At 33.1% G+C, this 21,385-nt stretch overlaps 4 protein-coding genes across 4 annotated transcripts; 1 reads left to right on the top strand and 3 right to left on the bottom strand.

Annotated features, from left to right (window-relative positions):
• Positions 1–212: 212 nt before the first annotated feature.
• On the top strand, positions 213–1,926 carry LOC149178246 (WAT1-related protein At2g39510-like). The gene is made up of 4 exons (XM_089422034.1): positions 213–485; positions 599–750; positions 854–1,024; positions 1,737–1,926. Exons 1-4 carry the CDS (start codon positions 213–215, stop codon positions 1,924–1,926), a joined length of 786 nt encoding a protein of 261 aa, XP_089278160.1.
• A 5,474-nt stretch (positions 1,927–7,400) lies between these two features.
• LOC149178247 (putative 2' cyclic ADP-D-ribose synthase BdTIR) lies at positions 7,401–7,745 on the bottom strand. The gene has a single exon (XM_089422035.1). The coding sequence runs from the start codon at positions 7,743–7,745 to the stop codon at positions 7,401–7,403; it is 345 nt and encodes a 114-aa protein (XP_089278161.1).
• Positions 7,746–7,882: 137 nt separating this feature from the next.
• On the bottom strand, positions 7,883–9,509 carry LOC149178248 (galactolipase DONGLE, chloroplastic-like). The gene is made up of 4 exons (XM_089422036.1): positions 8,578–9,509; positions 8,262–8,352; positions 8,039–8,123; positions 7,883–7,902 (listed from the first exon to the last, which is right to left on the bottom strand). Exons 1-4 carry the CDS (start codon positions 9,507–9,509, stop codon positions 7,883–7,885), a joined length of 1,128 nt encoding a protein of 375 aa, XP_089278162.1.
• A 6,782-nt stretch (positions 9,510–16,291) lies between these two features.
• LOC149178249 (uncharacterized) lies at positions 16,292–18,210 on the bottom strand. The gene is made up of 2 exons (XM_089423576.1): positions 17,855–18,210; positions 16,292–17,100 (listed from the first exon to the last, which is right to left on the bottom strand). The coding sequence occupies exons 1-2, from the start codon at positions 18,042–18,044 to the stop codon at positions 16,514–16,516; spliced, it is 777 nt and encodes a 258-aa protein (XP_089279702.1). The 5' UTR covers positions 18,045–18,210; the 3' UTR covers positions 16,292–16,513.
• Positions 18,211–21,385: the final 3,175 nt, after the last annotated feature.

Here is a 21,385-nt window from a genome sequence, read left to right on the forward strand (position 1 = left end):
TAACTGTTCACATAGTTGAAATTTGGAGGAGATTCTTTCATTTAGGTTAATGAAATGAAACTCTGAACAATTTATTTTGATTTAGGTTACTAATGGTCAAAAAATTATTTTGAGCTTATAATTGCTCACCTATATGATGCATTCATTTGGAGTTAATTATATCATTTAGATTTATTGTGACCAAAATCTAATGTGAGTGTCAAATATGTAGGATGGAGAAAGTAGACGTTATGTGTATTCGCAAAAGAGCCAAAATTCTGGGAACTGTAATTTGTGTGGGTGGAGCAATGGCTATGAGTTTCCTTCAAGGTCCTACTCTAGCCCAACCTTGGCCTCTGTGGGGACAATCAACCTCAGTTTCCAACACTAATACAGTACACCTAGTGGAAACCATTCTACATGAGGGAGATTCAGGCAACCAGATTAGAGGGTGTATTTACCTTATCTCAGCAGTGATAATGTTATCCACTACCATGATATTGCAGGTCTCCCTACCACCTTGCATATTAAATTGATACCCAATTATAACCCTTTTCTGTATTTAGAAGTTTCAAAGCTCCCCACCCAATCAAATGTATGATTATAATTTCATGTGTAGGTTGAGACATTGAAGAAGTTTCCAGCCACACTATCCCTTACATCAATTACTGCCATTCTAGGCTCCATCCAAACTGCTCTCCTAATAGCCATTCTTGACAGGGGCATCATTCCAACATCATGGATACTGGATAGGGCTAATATTTTGACTGTGTTCACTGCAGTAAGTCTACATACATGAATGATGTTCTTCCTCAATTTTCCCAACCATGAATAACTTAAATTTTTGTTAGGTGGTTAAGCTGATTTGTGGAAGATTAATTCAAATTTGGCAAGGAATCATATTCAATGCAATGGCATTTCCATTACAGTTACGGTGTTTGCGGAAACGAGGGCCAGTATTCGTTACAGTATTCAACCCAGTGTCTACCGTGTGCTCAGCAATTTTATCATCTATAGTTCTGGGAGACACGTTGCGTCTAGGAAGGTGGGTGGTTTGTTATATTCTCAAATATTCAATTCGGTGGTTTTTTATATACTCCAATATTCAATTTGTGTTAGAGTGGTTTAGGTAAAATTAAACTTGATTAGATAAAGTTATTAGTTGTTTTTGGGCTAATGAGAATCTATGGTTTTGTCCATGGCATTAATATGGAATATAGTATATTCTTAAGTCTTCAATTTCTATTAGAGCGGTTCAAGTAACTTTGATTAGTTAAAGTCATCAGCTATTTTGGGGTTCATGAGAACCCATAATTTTGTCTATGGTATTCATGTGGAATATAGCTTGTTTAAAAACAGAAAGACTCCATAAGTGAAAGAAATTAACATGGAGGCTTTTGGCTTTTAAATAGGTTATATTCCACAGGAATATCATGGGCCAAACCAAAGGTTGGAGCCAGAAAACTACTTATAACTCGACTAAATCAAGTTTACCAGAACTACCCTAACAATTTACATTAAATTTATTATTTCTTCTCTCATTTTGCCTACAAATTTACAAAATTAAAATTTACAAAATTAATTAATTGAAATGCTTGATTTTCCTACACTAGAACAGTTTGATGGGTGTGATTCTTATATTCATTGGTCTCTACCTTTTTCTGTGGGGAAAAAGCCAAGACGATGCTACCCAGATCAAAATATCTTCTGACGAAGAAGCAAATATAGCCATCATAGCAGAAGGAGAAGAAAATCAGCATGGGTGTGATTCTTATATTCATTGGTCTCTACCTTTTTCTGTGGGGCAAAAGCCAAGACGATGCTACCCAGATCAAAATATCTTCTGACGAAGAAGCAGATATAGCCATCACAGCAGAAGGAGAAGAAAATCAACACCCACCTCCTGCTTCTGAAGTAGTGGATGTGAAAACACCTTTACTACAGTAACATTCTTGACATTTTGTTGAAAAATTGCAATGTTTGTAATAAACACTTAGTCTGTTCGAACAAAGATGGCAGCTCAGGCACACAATAGTACTAGGTAAATCTTTGATGTTTGTACGGAACAAATTTAACTTTTTCAAAGACGGTTGACTTCCAACCTGGGAAGGCAATAACTCCATTTGGAGGCAACTTGATAGATCTAAACATTCAAGAGTGGTGATATCTCCAAGTGTGGAAAGAGTCAAATTCAAACAATCACTCAAATGTAGATGTCTAAGTTGCAATAGATTTCCCTGAAAGCCTGGAAGCATTTCCAGACATTTACACCTAGAAAGATTGATGTATTGAATATTTTTTAAATTTTTGAAGGAACTTGGAAGCATCTTCAAACTTTTGCACAATGTCAAATTCATGGTTTGGAGATTTCTCAGATTTTGAAACAAATCTGGAAGCATCTTCAAACTTCCGCACAGTGTGAGATTGATATGTTGGAGAGTTGTTAGATTCCCAAAGGAATTTGGAATCATCTCCAAATTGCTGCACTTAGAAATATTGGCGTGTTGGAGATTTACCAGATTGCCAAAGGAATTTGGGAGCATTTTCAAACTTCCACAGTCTGTCAGATTGATGTGTTGAAGATTTGTTAGATTACTAAAACAATCTAGAAGAATTTCCAAACTACTGCACTTGGACAGATGGAAGTATTCGAGCTTTTTTAGATTCCCAAATAAAATTGGAAGAAGCTGCAATTTTAGGCACCCTATGAGGGTTAGATATCTCAAAGATCTCAAATAACAAAATTCTTTTGATAGCATTGCTACATCTGCGTATGTCAACAATCGCGGACAATTCAATACAATCTTTTCTAGGTGCTTCATCGACCTTAATGACTTTGGAAACTCGGAAAATGGAGCTTCAATATTTAATTCCCGCAAGTGGAGAGGTGCCTGCAATGTTAAGTACGTTTCGATTATATAAGAAATTGAAAAGATAGGAGAATTCTTGCTCTGCAAATTGCTGCATCTATATGTACGTACCTCAGATCGAGATTGCCACAATCTTTTAAATTCCCAACCGAACATTTCTAAAACTCTTAAATCGCACAATGGAATTCAAGAAGGCAGTGATGAGTAGATCGACACATTCCAATGAAGCCATATGAGTTTTGGTGACCACACCGAAGTCAAGATGCTTTCAAAGTTGCCTTCAACTTCAAGAAGTTGCAATTTCCTGATTCCGCAGACCTCTTGACTGGAACTTGTATTCAAGGGAAATTCTAATTCTGAATGGAACACTTCCTAATCTTCATCCTACCCAATAAAGGTGTACCAAGGAGCCATCCCAAATCCGCGCACTTCTGTTATCACCTGTTTGTGGTTTGAAAACAATAAACTATTATTAACATAATGTGTGGTAGACTGTTTTGAATACAAAATACCAAAAGTTCTTTAGACATTCAACAATTAGGATGGCTCAAACACTTATAGAGGATGATTGTTGCAACAACTCATGAAGATGAAGATTCTTTATCGGTCGCCAAAGCCAACGTGGTAATAATTCTAGACAATCCGCAATAGCTCTTCCCAAATCTATGAGGTGATCATGCATTCTTATTCTATTTTCATCGTCCAACTCGACAAGACACTTGTTGAGCAGATTTTGAAACCCTACCAAACCATTCCATCTTGAACCCCTCCATATTCTTACCCATGTATCCTTGTCTTTTCCTATCGAAAAAAGGCGATATCTAAAAATATTTGCCGCTACTCATGATTGAGAGAGTCGTTACTAATTTTAAGGCTCCTTTCTATCTCTGTAGGTAATGTTTGGTGAAGTCCATTCAGTTGCTCTTCCCAGTAAAGTTTGTCATGTCCACAAACAAGCAACCCAAAAACTTTCAATGATAGAGGCAAAACATGGCATGCCTTTAAAAACTCATCTACAAGATTTTCAAATCTTGGTAGTGGATATGGCTGGAAAAAGGCATGCAAGTAAAACAACTCTTGGGAGTGTGATATATTGAGGCCTGGTAACTGATAAATTGACGACTCTTCAATTCCTGCACTTCTAAGGATATGCTTGACCCTAAACGTAACCAAAATCAAGCTCTTGGGGTGAAGGACATGCTTAATTGGCAAGAAAGGATCTAGTTGATCCACATGACCTACATCATTTAATATTATGAGTGCCTCACAAGCTGAAAGATTCTTTTTAAGTATCTCCACGCCTTCTTCCCACCTCTCAATTTTGATATCTCTATCCTTCAAGTCCTTAATGAGTTTGCTTTATACATTGTTTAGAGACATTTTATTTGCATTTTCCCTCACATCAAATAGAAAACAGGATCTATCATAATCTGACCTCTTACGATTAAGAAGTTCTTTGGCCAACATTGTCTTTCCAATTCCACCGATGCCCACAATCCCCACAACCTTGACCTCCACATGCTCACCATGATGCAGTTGCAGTGTACCTTAAAAATCTTGTAACTTTTCCGCCAAACCAGTTGGATATTTTGCCACATCCAATGGCATTGCAACATTCACGGTAGGCAGAGAGGCAAAGAGAACTAGTTTTTTGTAACCATTCTAATCTAATGGCTGAAATCTTTGCAATCGTCTTACATATAATCCTCTGGCATATAAAGATGACAGGTAGGCAGAGAAAGGAGTTGATTTCAGAGGGAAATGCCTTACGGCGTAATTAATTAATCGTCAATGGTAAAGGTGACATACAAGGTGACATACCCATCCTCAGGTTTGATTTCAGAGGCAAATTCCTTACGGTGTAATTAATTAATCGTCAATGATAAAGGTGACATACAAGGTGACATACCCATCCTCAGGTTTACCAATACGTCAAACAATATTTTCATATATTATTCAAAGTATAACACACCAATATACATGTTCAAAAATAAAAATATCTGCAATTATTTTGATGATAATAACAGATTTAAACCCAGCTTACCAGGCTGACCATGACAATACGTCAAACAATATTTTCATATATTATTCAAAGTATAACACACCAATATACATGTTCAAAAATAAAAATATCTGCAATTATTTTGATGATAATCCCTCCATCAGACACATTGAGAAAGGTCAAGCTTATGACAAACAATATTTTCATATATTATTCAAAGTATAACACACCAATATACATGTTCAAAAATAAAAATATCTGCAATTATTTTGATGATAATAACAGATTTAAACCCAGCTTAGCAGGCTGACCATGAAAATTCCCTCCATCAGACACATTGAAAAAGGTCAAGCTTATTTACCATGCCCGGTTGGGCTATATATACGCACTGTTAAATTTATATTGGTATAAATTTAATTGTATATGCTTACAGCCCAACCACATTTAATATCCTAAACCACATACATTTAATATCCTAAACCACATTGAGAAAGGTCAAGCTTATGACAAACAATATTTTCATATATTATTCAAAGTATAACACACCAATACACATGTTCAAAAATAAAAATATCTGCAATTATTTTGATGATAATAACATATTTAAACCCAGCTTATTGATGATAATAACAAATTTAAACCCAGCTTAGCAGGCTGACCATGAAAATTCCCTCCATCAGACACATTGAAAAAGGTCAAGCTTATTTACCATGCCCGGTTGGGCTAATTCCCTCCATCAGACACATTGAAAAAGGTCAAGCTTATTTACCATGCCCGGTTGGGCTATATATACGCACTGTTAAATTTATATTGGTATAAATTTAATTGTATATGCTTACAACCCAACCACATTTAATATCCTAAACCACATACAATATCCTATAGCAGAGTAAATATTATTTGCCATGGAGAAAAGCAGAGCTTATTTACCATGCCATAGGATCAAGTGCAAGAAAGGAAGCTGCACGTGCTTGAACAGGGCTAGAAACGTTAGGCCGCTACTAAAAGGGCGTAACAAACTTACATGTTAGTCTCCGCTTTGGTCTGTTCCGTAGTTTTAAATGAGAAGGAAGTCAAATCATTAGCACTACGTGTAAATTTTACAACGTCAATCCACTAAACTAATATTTATAAACTAATGTTTTTTTATTTAATGTCAATCCACTAAACCAATATTTATAAACTAATGTTTTTATATTCAGTCCTTCAAGCTATGGATTTTTCCATTTTTATGTAGTTACAGAGAATCATCTTTCCAATTTGCTTCACATAATATAGCTATTGAGATATGTTTTGATTATGCTCATACTTCAGATAGAAGTGAATACTTTAAGTAGATACGATGAATTGAATTTCAGATAGAAGTGATAAAGGGATTGAAGCGTTAAATCCATACTATGAAATGTGCACCTACAACCGACGGTCCTGGGTTCATTATCATGCTCATGCTTCTATCCCTAACAACTCATGATGAGCAATTCTTATATTGCATGTAATAAGAAGGTTAGCATGCTGGGACAAGTTTCTTTCTATGGCTGAGGACATGTGCAATTTTAGAACGTTCTAAACCTCAAAATGACATGCCCGTTTGATATTGAACCTGGGCAATCATCGTGGCACTGCTTTAGCGTACGGTTCATCTTTATCTTTGCCTGTCCCCCTGACCTCCGAGGGCTTCACTTTATAGAAGACCGGAAGAATAATAGCTATGGATTAAATCATCACCCGTTAGCATTCGATGTTCTATTTGATTAAATTCAAAATAATTCCTAAACATAAAATGTTTAAAGATAATTCAATGATTTACTCAAATGTACATAATATAAATCCTTTCAATGGCGTGCACTTTGCCCATTGTATAGCAAAGCAGATCATGGGCTAACAATTGACTCATAGTTAAACCTCAATATGCAGTGATATAAGCAAGATTCAATTACATTCTTACAGACTATAACCTGGTCGTTCTTCATCATCTGTATTCACCATGCCAACGATTTATTCATTGGTGGGCAGCCTCTTTCCTGCCAGTAGACACAATCTCTGTGTTAATGGTGGAGCGGAAACCCACGTCCAATTTTACATTATCCAAGATCCAGGGATGATTTACATCATTCCAATCATCACGTTTAAAGAGTAATTTAGTACCTCGCCCAATCTAAACAGAGTTTGGATATCAAGAAAGCTCAAAGAAAATAAGAACTCACTCGAGATTTGATCGCAAGAAAATCGGCGTCTGCGGTTCTTCTGCTGCATTCCAAGAACGAGTTCCTTCCCGGAATCCGATATGGAAGGCAAGAAGGGGTAACTCAGCTTTGGGTCTGCCTTTTGTATTTGCTCATACATGACCACGGCATCGTTCACTGCCAAAAAGGGTGTCCTCTCTAAAATTGTGAGAAGTTAAGAATATTTTGGAATTTGGCTAACAGTAATACTTCTATGAAATTCTGAAATATCCCAAAAATCGAGATAAATTTCAAGGAAAAATAGGGTAGACTAATCTTTCTATAAAACATAAACTAAAATAAAATTTGACAAAGGAGTGAGAATTCTCACCCATTACAAGCTTCCAGCTCCAAGCCACTTATGTCTGCAACACGACAAAGAGCATCTCCCCATTTTTCAACAGTGCTCGGCTCGTATCTCTTCTTCTTTTCCAGATCGCGAAGGGCTCGTCCATACATTCCATCTTCGCCCTTGCCCATTCTGACCCGTAGATCAGATGGCTTTACATGGTAAAACACCGGAATAATGCTAGTCCCCGATTTCAACATCAGCACGAGCTCTTCCAAACACCATTTTGATTCGGCGTACCTTGGAGATAAAATGGCTATATGAACATAGGCGGTTGCAATAGCTCCTTTTATTTGACAACTTAAGTCGTCTCCCGCCTTCATTTCTGATGCCCACACGCCTTGATAATGCAGCTGTCTAGTAAGTAGACCGCCCAAATCGTGTCATTCGAGGGAACCAGTCTGATAATGACACCACACAACCAGCAATTTTTCTCATAAGTCTCTACAGCGTCCCTAGCCTAACACATTGTGGAGAGACCTGTGCACAAACTAAAAAATTAATAAGCCAGTCAGTTGAACCGCAAGAGTCAGTTAAATTAATAAGCCAGTCAGTTGAGCCGCAAGAGTCAGTTATGAGATAAGTCTGTTATTGAAAAGAAAAACATCCCATATACAAATAATTAGGGCAAATGGCAAATCTACAGAAAAAACCGTCAAGAACCCCACCTTCAACACATTGTGGAGAGACATGTGCGCAAACTGAAAAATTAATAAGCCAGTCAGTTGAGCAGCAAAAGTCAGTTATGAGATAAGTCGGTTATTGAAAAGAAAAACATCCCATATACAAACAATTAGGGCAAATGGAAAATCTACAGAAAAAACCGTCGAGAACCCCACCTTACTGTCATACATCGCATACGCCTTCAACACATGGTGGAGAGACCTCTGCGCGAACTCCGCATACGCCTTCAACATATTGTGGAGACACCTATGCGTGAATTGAAAAATTAATAAGCCAGAAGTCAGTTATTGAGCGGCCAGAGTCAGTTATTGAGCGGCAAGAGTCAGTTATGAGATCAACCGCAATAAAGTTTTTAATCGTCTAACACTAAATCGAATGGTGAATAACCAAGACAGCGCGGATAGAGCAACCCATTTAATCATGCAAACGTGACTAATTACTACTCATTATAAAGGCGATACCTGTACTTACTTGACCGGGAATTCTGAGTTTGCCTGTTCAAGATGTTCATGGCGGTTGCAGCTGCAGCGGTTTAAGAGTTGCAAATACGTCGCCAGGTTATGAACACAGGAGGGGTGATGAGACTTACTGTGGAAAAACTGGGTATGCAGCTTGTGATTCAGCGCTAGCTCAACGCCGACATGAGAATAACTCCATGAATTAATTCTGTCCATCAAGTTTTCCCAGAGCCGAAATTTCTCGTTAAATATTACGCCTGGGATCTTCGTCACCACGTCGTGGACGTTGACAACACGCAAAATCCGGAGCCCGAGCTCCCCACAGCGTTCTCTGAAGGCAGCATTTCCCATGCGGGGCCCAGCGAACGAATACACCGTGATGGGAATCCTGGAAGGAGAATAATAATGAGTACGGTTTAGTTCCAGCTCTGCGATATCATAAGCACACAAGGTAGCCATTGCACTGCCCATGCTGTGCCCTGCCATGGTTATGCTCAGCTCCTCTCCTTCGTATTTCTTCACGAGTCTTGCAATCTCAGACAGAAGCTGCTCTCTGGCACTTCCATTGTTGAACTTGTACGTCGAATCCTGCGAAGTGTACAGGCCCAATAAACCCTTCGCTACCTTAACATCCGCAAGAGGGTTTAAAGGGTTTAAACTTGTAGGAGTTAGGGTATACGTGAGATTTGCCAGCCATTCCGCGTACGTTACAGTGCCTCGCAATGCCACCACAATGTCCCTGCGGCCCAGTCGTTTAATCTCCTTCTCGTCCTCCGTAATTGCAACGTAACCAACCCAGTTAGATCGATCTCCTTCTAACTTTTTCTTTATGACACCGTGAATGTTAATGTCAGGCGTTGCGTAGATGTATTTTGTAACTTTATTATTTCTCCATTTTTTTTTTTTATACGTTTTTTCTCCAAAATTATATTGGCATATTGGCATTTCATATTCTACACCTTTGAGCTTCTTAATATCAAATAAACTATCTTTATATATTTTGATCATTCTTATTATTATAATCATTATATATATCTTAAACTGTCAAAAAATAAAACGTTAAATCTTCCTAGCTTCTACATAAAATAAATATGTATCAACAATTTGGATTGAACCGTGAAGTCATCCACAGTCTATTGTTTCCTTTGTTTTTTTTCCCATATATTAATAATATACTGCAACATCAAATATTTTAATGGCTTCCATTTTCCTATTCCATCATGACTGAGATGCGTCTGGGTAGCTTTGTCCAACTGTAAACTTGGCATAAGCTTCATTTCTCTGGGCCAGATGGTGAAGAGAGTTCGTTTTTAGTGGTTTATATATAGAGAGAAATTTATTAGTTTAGATTCATTTCCTTAAATTAACTTTAATAATGGATTTATGGAATATTAACATTGATCAAAATTATACATATGTATTTTTTTTTTTAAATATGAATCTGAAAAATTTCAGGTTTGTCCTTGAAACGTTAAACTATCCTGAACATCTTCATTTCTAAACTTACCTTTACTGTTTTGAAAGTTTTGAAAGTATCAAGATTTTCAAAACCTTTACTTGTTGATGCGCGGGCCCTGACTGACCACTGTTTCTTTATTGTATTGAAGGTTTTCAAACGTAGACGAGCTAGAACTGCGGCAAATTATTTCTTGCTCCGTGAGGCTTTTTAATTGTAACGAAGGAGAACTGAGGCAACTGTAATTTGGACTCTCGTCAACAGTGGTAACTATCATTATTTGAACCAATATTCCACAAAGCACTTCTTTAGTTGGCCGACGAGAAAAAACCAACATTATTCAACTCAGGCAAACCCTATTAGGAATTTTGAACAATGAAATAAATAGGAATTATAGAGATACTGCTCAGAATTCTGAAATTGTTGATATCATATAGTTAACATTTATTAAAAAAATATATTTAAAATTTTGACTTGGCAAGAAACATAGATCTCAGCGCCTGGGAATGACAGAACCGAAATTATAAAATGTAGAAAATCATTTTTAATTTATTGTCACATATTTAAAATTTATTTAGTAATAGGTATCTATCTCAAAATATATCGTTATAAAGAAACTCAAACTTTATATGTGTCTTCCTGCTGAACAATACGAGGGCTGCATCGTATAACTTACAAAAAAAAAAAAAAAAAAGCCGAACTGACAAATCCCAAGATCAAATTCCAAATGCATTATGTTCATGGATATCCCAAGATCCGATGTCAAATCAAATCTGTACAGTAAAATCACAACTAAATAAACTCGAATTTTGTACATGTGCAAAAGTACTTCCTCTTAGTTTGTAATCGAGTGAACGTTTCTGTCGTTCAAATGCTTTGAAACCGGAAATCTAAGAGCAGGGTTTTTGAATTATCATGATGGAGCATGTCCCACCTCTTCCGAATGTTTCAAACTAGTTTAGGAAGTCCAATCAATCATTTGCTGCTCAGGCAAAATTTCAAATTTATTTGTATTTGATGATGTTTTAAAAAGTTCCACCAACGAGAAAATGGATTTTTCAATTTGTTTATTCATTTAACAATATAACACAAACACACAATATAGTGTTTCAGTTTATTTATACTTTTAACAAAATAGGAGAAATGCACAATGTAGTTTTTCTCCAAAGTCGATTTCTAGCAACCCGATAACCCATCAAGTCTATGCTGGCTGACAAGTCTCTCAGGTATTCTCGAGTACAAGTGCATAAGAAATCAACTTAATACCTTCTTGCAGCTTGCATGATGGGGATGGCCTCCATGAACTTCGAATGAACTTTATGTAGTTTAGCACATAAAAGCAAAAATTATTTTGCCTTGCGTAGTATTTACTATTCAAATAGTCATGGTTTGCATAGAAAAACCTAAAGCAATTTATAGTGCATGATATTTTTCTTTATATTGCATTTTTAATATAAACCCGGACCAAGAAATTGTGATCATTAAATGCGCTTTAGTTCGTCTAATACAGAGGATTCCATAGGGTTTGATTTGAATAAAATTCAGTGCATAGGAATTTCTCTTTTCCTAGTGATGTGTGCAGAGGATAACACCTTTTGGATAAAGACCTATTGCTAAATCGCGTAAGTAATACTAAATTAGTAATAATGGTCAAACCCAGCGATCAAGTATCAAAATAAAAAAAAAAGATTTCAAAGGTTTGAATTCAAAAATTTCATATTGTAAGCCCTCAATTCTGCAACACTGGAAGGTTCTAAGCTTTAGATGTAGTAGAATAGGTAATTTTGCTTCTAATTCTCCTTATCGAATTTGGAAAATATTAACCATGACAAAGAATATAAAGATAAAAGAAAAGAAAGATATCGAAAAAATTATATAAACTTCAGTATCCATTAGATAGAATTTTTTATATAAGACCAGGTTAGATGCTGAACATAAATGAAAATGCATCTTAGTCATCATTTTGCATAGTGATGTGAAACTCTTCTAACTCCTGGATTTTATATATATATATATATATATATATATATATATATATATATATATATATATATATTCCTATTTTTAAAATGTTTAATTTATTTCCGTTAGGCCCACCCCAAGAAACACCTTATAATACGTAAAACTAAATATTTGAAACCCGTTTTTTTTTCCTTTTATCCTAGATTTCTTTCTAAATTAATGAAAAATCTAATATTTGAAACCCGTTTTTTATTCCTTTTATCCTAGATTTCTTTCTAAATTAATGAAAAAATTTTTCAATGGTTTTGTTTTACATTCCTTTTTCTAGGTTAGATGTGAGAAAAACCCATTAAATTTAATTAGAATTTATCACTCCATCTTACTAACTTTTCATTAACTTTATTTCTTTGCAATTTCAGCGTTCCTCTGTGCATTGTGATTCCTTACCTTACCGACTGAATTCTGCGTATGTATGAAACATGAGCGCTGCCCGATGGTTGGTTCTCAATTACTGTTTTATTAAAATTTATTTTTCTTATCATTATTATATTTTATCGGGGTTGATATGGTGTCTTATAATTTTCTTGTAATTATAATTATAAATATTAATAATATTAATGTAGTTATAAAAATTAAATGTTTAATAAATATTAATAAAAATAAACTTATATTAAAAAATTTAATTAAATTATGATTTTCTTATTATATAAATAGAATTGGTATATCACTTAATTATATTTATATTAAAAAAAATAACAAAAAATTATAGTAAAGTAACAATAAGCCATAAAATTTTAATGATGTTTTTAGATATAATATTTTATTTTAATTAAATTGAAAAAATGAATATATTTATTTTTGAAATAAATCTCAACTTTATATAATTATTATTACCAAAAATATTTATTAGATATTATAAAAAAATTAAATCATTATTATATATCTAATAATTATCAATAATTAAATTATAATTATAAAAATTATATTTTTAATTTAACACTATATAATTTAAAAAATAAAATACTTAAAATAATATAAAATATATAATTTAAAAAATAAAATACTTAAAATAATATAAATTATATTAAAAAAACTGCTTTCAACCAACCTCTACAAGAATATGTTCAGTCAAAGTTCAGAACCGAAACATGATAAATGATGGTGGTCATCGTTGATCTAACCCAGTGATATGATAGGGTGAGTCTGTTATATCCCATACGAATAGTTGTTCGATATTGCTGGACTAGATGTTTTATATGATAGGGTAAGTTTGTTATATCTTATACGAATAGTTGTTCGATATTGCTAGACTAGATGTTTTATTTTACCCCTTTTTCGTATAATTGTCAAACGCTTTAGTACGTTGTTTAAAAAATATTATGAGGAAAATGATTTTATATAGGAACATCCCACAATCAGTTAGTATGATTTTATATTTTTTTTCGTTAAATACAAAATTTTCTATAAGGTTTTTAGAAGGGATGTTCAGAATTTTAGAGATATAATAGCTATATTTTTTTAAAATGTGTATGAAAATAAATTTACAAAAATCAATCATTTTTATGTTATATGTCAGAATAGGTGAGGCTTTTATTACTCAAATGTTTTTCTAAGAGTTCGTAGATCTATATATTGAACTAAAATACTTACAACATCATTTGAATCTAAACCTGTATTAAAAATGGGATTCACAATCGTTGAAATTCGAAGTGGAGAAAAATATGAATACATGTGGTGAGCGGTGGATTTTCTAATGGGGTAACTAGCTCGAGTGAAAGTTATTTTAAAAAAAGTCTGATTATAGTGGATGTCTTTTACATGGATGCTCCATCTTTCTCTAAAATTTATAAAAATAATTATGTTTTAGATTCGTATCGTAAAAAAAAAAAAAAAATTTATCTTGGCTTCATTTAAGGTGGAAGTTGGAACATAAAAGACCTAATTTTCTTTTCGAAGGTCATTGCAATAAAACTAATTTGGAAGTTAATAGAGACAACATTTAGTGGAAACCAAATATATTTCCCTATGGATTGTGAAGGAATGGATTAATAATCTGACTGATCATGTCCAAATTCTTCTTTACTTGGTCCAAAAAATAAGAAAATTTATCTTGGCTTCATGCAAGATGGAAGTTGGAGCATAACAAACTTAATTTTCTTTTCTAAGGCCATTGCATCAAAACTAATTTGGAAGTTAATAGAGGAAACATTTCTATAAGATCTAGTAGTGGAAGCCAACTATATTTCTCTATGGATTGCGAAGGAATGGATTAATAATCTTATTGAACATGTCCAAATGCTTTTTTACTTTGTAATGTGGTCAACAATGCTTCTTTATTGATTTGATAAAGGAGATAGTTTTCAAAGAGGTCAATATCCATGGGTTGGTAGTAGGGGAAAACATAATGTATCTCTATGATTGATACATGAGCTAGAAAGGAAAGGATTTTTAATGCTATGATAGGTTGTGAAGTGGACCAATACTATCATTTAGCGCCAACCTTGAGTGACCTAAGGGGGAAATACACTAGGGTGAGATAATGCATGTAGATGGTAGAGATATAGAGAATTTTTAAAATATAGTAATGTATGAAATCTACTTGGGATGTAGTGCATGGATGTAATACAATTTATGCTAAAAAGAAGAAACAAAAAATGTTACATATAATTATCATATATTCTTTATTAAAGTAAGTTTTGAAGGAAGTGGAAAAAGTGGTAGGGTAGGAGATATCAATGAAGAGGAATTTGCTATTGTATGTGATAACAAGAACACAAAAGGTACAAGAGCCTATGGAAAATTTTAGTGATGAAATTTTTCTAATTAGCTATTTTTTGGACATTTTCAGGGAAAACAAAATCCCCCATTTGATTAAAAATTCACCTACTTTTTTAAATATATATGATAAATGCATAATATTTGTTAAAAAATTACGAATTTTAATAGTAAATGACAATATTTTTATTGAAAATTGACCTACATTCTATATATATGACTTTTCAAGCCACAATAGTTACCTATAATATTATAAAATAAACATAATATTTGAATCCTTGAAAAAATATTTGAGAATAATCCTTCCTCTAAACAAATTTTAAAACATTTAACTAATATCTTAATTTATTTGAAAATAAAAATATATTAACTTTAAAATGTATTAATAAACCATAAACATTCTAAATAAATACAAGAAAAAAATAAATAACTATAAAATCCATTTTCATTTCGTTTTCATTTGCATACATATTTAAATCAATAGAACTACTTTCAAATAATTAAACAAATAAAATAATAAAACATTACTAAGAAATTTTACATTACAACCTTTATATAATTATATATTAACACATATATTATTATTCTTATATATATATACCAAAACAAAAAACCACACATCATGGTTTTCCAAAACCTAAAACAAGGTTTGATTATGAAATTTAAAAGATAATGGAAAACCATCAAGGAAGTACATCTACAGATGGTCATGGTTTGATTATGAAATTTAAAACATCATGGAAAACCATCAAAGGACTACATGTACAGATGGTCATGAAACATAGTTGGGTTTATAAATGTTGGCTTTATAAATGTTTTTTTCCTTATAGCATCTTGGAAATATCGAAGTATGAAGAACTAATCTAAAAAAATAAATTTATTTAAAAAACATTAACAGGTTATAATATAGAAAAAACATCATATGAAAGATATAAAATATATACAAATTTTAACACTTATAAAAATTTTCAAATAAATATACAAACTCATTAAATTTCTTATATTTTATAATTTTAAACTAACATTTATAGCTATAATATTATATTATATTTATTTGGAAGAATAATTATATTTTAAATATTATTAAAAATAAAATTTAATTTTTTTTATAATTTAATAAAAACTAAAAGTAATATAAGTTGAGCCAGAGGTATGTTTTAAAATTGTTTTTTAGGTTTAGGAGTTTTTTCTCTCAAACAAGTTAACTAATAAAGAAAAGATAGTAAAAACTTAATTTCAAGGTTGTGATTTTTTCTGAATAACAGTAATAAGTCAAATTACATTTGTCTCTTTTATTAAATTGATATCCATTATTAAATTGACAACTAAATTATAATAAATTTTCTCACTATTTAAAAAAAATTAAATAAATCACACTATGATTTAATATCCTTTATATTCTTTTAACATCAAAAATAAAAATCTAAACCAGCCATAAACTAAAATACCGAGAAAGTAAAATGGATAAAATATCTGCCCCAATGTAAACGATTATTATATTAATCTTTAAACTAAGAAAAAAAAACACAATTTCTATCTATTTCTATTTTAAGATTTTACGAATCACATCCAGAGTAAATTTAGGAGGTCCACCAACTGCTTCTTGTGGATGTCTATCACCAGTTTGCTCATATTTCCTAAATGCACTAACATCTTTGTACAATCGCTGTATGTCTAGACGAGAAACAGTGTTAATCATGGCAGAGAATTCACTATCTATTTATCCCATGATTTCAATGCCCTCACAACAACGAAATTATACAGCTGACAATTTGTGTTCAGGGGAAGTTGAGCAATGAGAACCCAGCGTAAGGTCTAGCCCTACTGTATTATACGAAGCTTCAGGTGGACTAGTTTTGAGGTCACACAGATCGTGGCAATACTCCATTTCTGCTCGATCGGCAGCAACGAATTCATCATGTTCATGCCCTAAAATGAACGTGGAGTATCTATCTATGCAACTTTCACTAAATTTACCGTTTTCTGCAGCATTCTGTACGGTATTTGTTACATCACCCCTGTCGTCAGACATGTTGCCTGAATGAATATGGTTACAGATAGGTGCACGTTCGCCTTCTTTTCGTTTGGGTTTCGCGTGCCAGAGGCCCTTCAATCTGCCTCTGGCCTTCACTGATCTGCGCAACCTAGGGATGGCCATGGCTTTCGTCGGTACATCCAGATACGGAAAATTGTCCTCCGGAAGTGCACAGAACGATCCCCGTAGGATGCTGTCCACCCCCGCTTCGCACTCTGCCCAGTTCCCCGACCACGCAAGGCCTACTGATCCATGGACTGGATTTACCATCCTGCCGCATGCTTCATATAACAGGGATCTGAATATAGCTGCACTACCCACCACAAAAACTAAGTTTATCGATTATGATGTGGTCTTTCTCTTCTAACTTTTACAATTGAATAAAGGAACTATTCACGAAACATATAATATAAAAGTACCTGCATGAAACTACAGGGTGGATTGAATATAGAACCTTTCAATTGGGGTTCAGTTTGTGTTTTTGAAACGTTTGGTCAGGTATGATGTGCAGATTTGAAATATGTAATCTACATCTGCATAATCGATATGATTAAAATGGGTTCGTAATTATAGCTGCTTGTTTTGTTATCTAGATTTGCACAAGAAAATGTTGAGGCATTAGTAATTGTTTATTATTCTGTTCATTAGAACTAGAATGTGTAGGCATTAGGTATTGTGTTTATTAGAGATCGCGAAATATGGTATGACAGCCTTGGCCATGTTCAATATCTTGAATGATTTTGAGGGGTGTTAGAGTAATTTTGACGCTCAATCAATTACATGGATTAACCCTACCATCGAATCTTAAAATTAGTTTCTTAAAATTAGTTTCCCTTAAAAATAATGATAAGGGTTTGAAAGTTTGTTATAACCTGCCAGTTTTGGTACGATAGAAAACCTCAACGGAAAATATAAACAAAAGAACCTCGGCTGGAGATTCAATCATTACCGATTAAAGAGGTCCAGAATTAAACCCTACTTTATAAATAAAACATAGAAGGGTTTAGATTTAACAAATTTATAAATGAAGCGTAGGCCTTGTGCTAATATGAGAAAAATTACCAGGTCTCAAATGCTCGGGGCCGTTGCTAATGAGATTTGTCAGCCCTGCGCGGCCATAGAACTTGGCTAAGAATATAGTGGCGTTCGCCTGTGACTCTGCGGTGGTTATCCAGTGGAGGCAGGGCCGGAGGATGCAGGAATCGCTGCAGCCCTTTCGCAATACTCGGCAGCCATTGCAGCTCATCCTCATGACTCGATTTGGTATTGATCAGACAAAAAAGACAGGGCGCCAACAAGAATATTGTGTGATCAACCTCTGTAGTCAAAGGATCTGACAAAATCAGTGATAAATAAAAGGAAATAAAACGCCAGACTGCATATATAAGGAAGACGCCACCGACATAAGTATTCTGCCCTATGAGTTTGTGTATGAACAGCCACTAACGTCTTCCTTGTAAGAGAAATAGTCGTGATTAAGGCGGTGGTGAGGCGGGTCCGGGCTAATGTGAATTTGAAGCGCGCTGTCTGAAAAAAACAAAATAAATTGATTCTTTCTCCATCTAACCAAAACAAGATTGAGGACCGTTCGAATTCGCGAAAAGCTTCGGTCACGTCAACCGCCCTACCTTTAGACTTCCTTAAGTTACTCTAAACGCACTAAATCTTTTACATGATTCTTTTTATCATTTTTGTTTTTGGTAAAATTTAGTTAAAAAATTATAACAATGGTTGAAATCACATATATCAATTGTTAGAAATTTTGTAGAAGAATTAGAGCATATCAATGGTAAGAGATTTCATAAAGGAATAGTATATCAATTTTTAGAGATTTTGTAAAATAATTAGAATTAGAATATATCAATGCTTAGAGATTTTGTAGAGGAATAGTTAATAAAATGTAATTAAATGAAATTGTGATTTTAGATATTTTTTGTAATTATTATAATGTATTTAAAGGATTTTTAGATTTAAATTTTTTAAATTCATTATATTTTTTTAGTTGAGATGTTTATTTTACAATTTTGCATGAAGATGATGTGCAAGTATCTCTGTGGAGTTGACATGTGTTTTTCTTAGAATAAAACTAAAATATTTTCTAGATAGCAAAAAAATATCCACTATAATAAAAAGCTACAAAAATAAATATACCATACATGCTTATTTTAGTTTTCCATATAATTTCATGTAAAATAATTAAAAGGAAAAAAATTATTTTAAAGTTACATATCATAAAAATATTCAATGTGGGTGATCAGTAAAATATTTTAATATAAATTAATATTGATGTATACTTTAAAATATATTAATAATGAAAAAACCAATTTCACAATATTTGGAGGCTCATGGTAGGTAAAATATTTTAAAAAATTGTATAAAGCTACTGACACAAGAAAGATTTTAAGGTTAAAATGTTTGGAGTAGTGTCAATGTTTTACAATTTGGTAATTTGTTAGGTATATATCTTTTTCCCAAAACCAAATTTTTTTTTTGGACTTACAAGTTTAATTTATGTACTTTATATAGCATTCAAAAATCCAACTTAAACAATGAAAAATTACACATCATAGTTTGCACTGTCAAGAAAATTTGCAATTAAAAAAATTTGATCCCTCTCAACTCAAAAAAATTTACAATTGAAATATTTGATCCCTCTCCACTCATATTGATCCCTCTCAACTTTTATTAGATTCATAATTAAAATAAATCTATACCAATGATAATTCATTTATAACTAAATTTTATTAATTATTAAAAAATAAAAAACCCAAAAACAAATAAAATTATTTCCTCAATATATTTCATAATTCTTCCGATATCAATGTTAAAGGTTAAAGAGGATTGCAAACAAAATATGAAGAGAGTAATTGTTTCCCAACAGAATTGCCGTAATTTGGTTATTGAGATTGCAATTACCGAAGTTCATAGCAAGTTCGAAAATAGAAAAAGTCGAATGTGAAATATCAAATCACAAGTATCGTGATAGCATCGAAAAGGTATCTATAATAGCTATCTCGTTAATTTGACTCCACAACCTCCCCAAGCGTAGGGACCGAAGAGGTCCCAAACCGTAGGGACTGAAGCAGGTCCAAGTGACTTACTGAATAGCTGGGGACCTATCTGTATTCAAGTTATCTGTATTAACATATGGATGATTTGTTATACAGTGATATGAGGTTTAACCGTACGTTTCTGGGGTGTAACTCGCAAGATGAGGGTTCAAATTTCATTGAGTATATATATGACCTGTTGTGTCTTGTTTAGAAGAGTAGGCGATCTCTGGGCTCTTGTTGAGGCATAAGTTTCCTGCTATTGTGCAGCTTACAGGCCGTTGCAGGTAGCCTAGATTTATAGTAACAGCCAGTTAAATTTGATCCTGGGTTTGTTCACGGTAACTCTCACCAATTACCAATTATCCTAGATTTAAAAAAACATATAGATGATTCGTTGTCTCATAGGAAGTATCAGTCTGTGGTACAACAAAAACTGCTCGTAATTAGAATCATATGATATTTCGCAAGGTGAGAAATTTTTTGAGAATTCACTTATACACAAAGAATGTGTGAATGCACGATACTGTCAGCATAACTTTCAGTTTTCTTATCTGACATTATGAAAACAAAATTTTATTTTATACAAGTATATTTTATAATTTTGCAATATATGCACATATTTTTGTAGATGTACGCATCTGCTTCTGCATCTGTATCTATGATGTAAAATTTGTGCACTTAATAAATATAAAATTAAAGCTATTTGCTTTATATTTTGCAGCGTTGCTTTTATATGGATGACAAATTTGCAGTAAACATAAACTCAAATACCTCCAACTTCAAAATTCTCCTTCATATGAATTCAAACATGTCATTAAGTTTAGCATATCAAAAAATAAAACTAATCCACCTCTAAACCTACAATATATATTGTTGTTATATCTTTATTCCACCTCGTTGACTATAACCAATATAATATTATTCCTCCTATCCACATACAATGTATCGCCATACAACAATCAAAACATAATATTATTCAACCTATCCAGATACATTGTAACCCCCTCCAATGATCAAACTATAATATTATTCCACCTATCCACATACAATGTTTCGTTTAGAATAACTTTGTATAGATTTAAAATCCAATGTATCAAAATAAAATATTATTTCACCTCTTTCTATAAAACCGCCAACTTGTTTCACTTACTGTAATATGTCGTCCACAATTATGCAATACCGTGAATTAAATTCAAGGTTTCACATGAAAACAATGTATGAGAATGATAATATATAATAAAAGAAAACACATTCTGAACTAAATTGAAATTCGAAGTTTCGTTCGAAAATAACGGATCAAAATAAATATTATTCAAGCAGACAAGATGTGGACAAACATAAAATATCATTTAGGATCGACACTTTTAAATGCTGTACAGAGTTATGAGGGAACTCCTCCTTCCACAAATCTGTGAAGGAGTTAGGTTTTTCGGTTGGCGTTGGAAAGAGAGATGTGGGACCCTTCGACCTAATCATAATCACCCCACTTTGTCGAGTAGCTTTACCAACGTGCCCTTCCATTAGTTTATGTCGTCTTCAT

The sequence above is a fragment of the Pinus tabuliformis genome, chromosome 4_1, assembly GCF_031772625.1.
Source record: "Pinus tabuliformis cultivar Carrire ecotype Pingquan chromosome 4_1, CPIR1, whole genome shotgun sequence".
NCBI lineage: Eukaryota > Viridiplantae > Streptophyta > Pinopsida > Pinales > Pinaceae > Pinus > Pinus tabuliformis.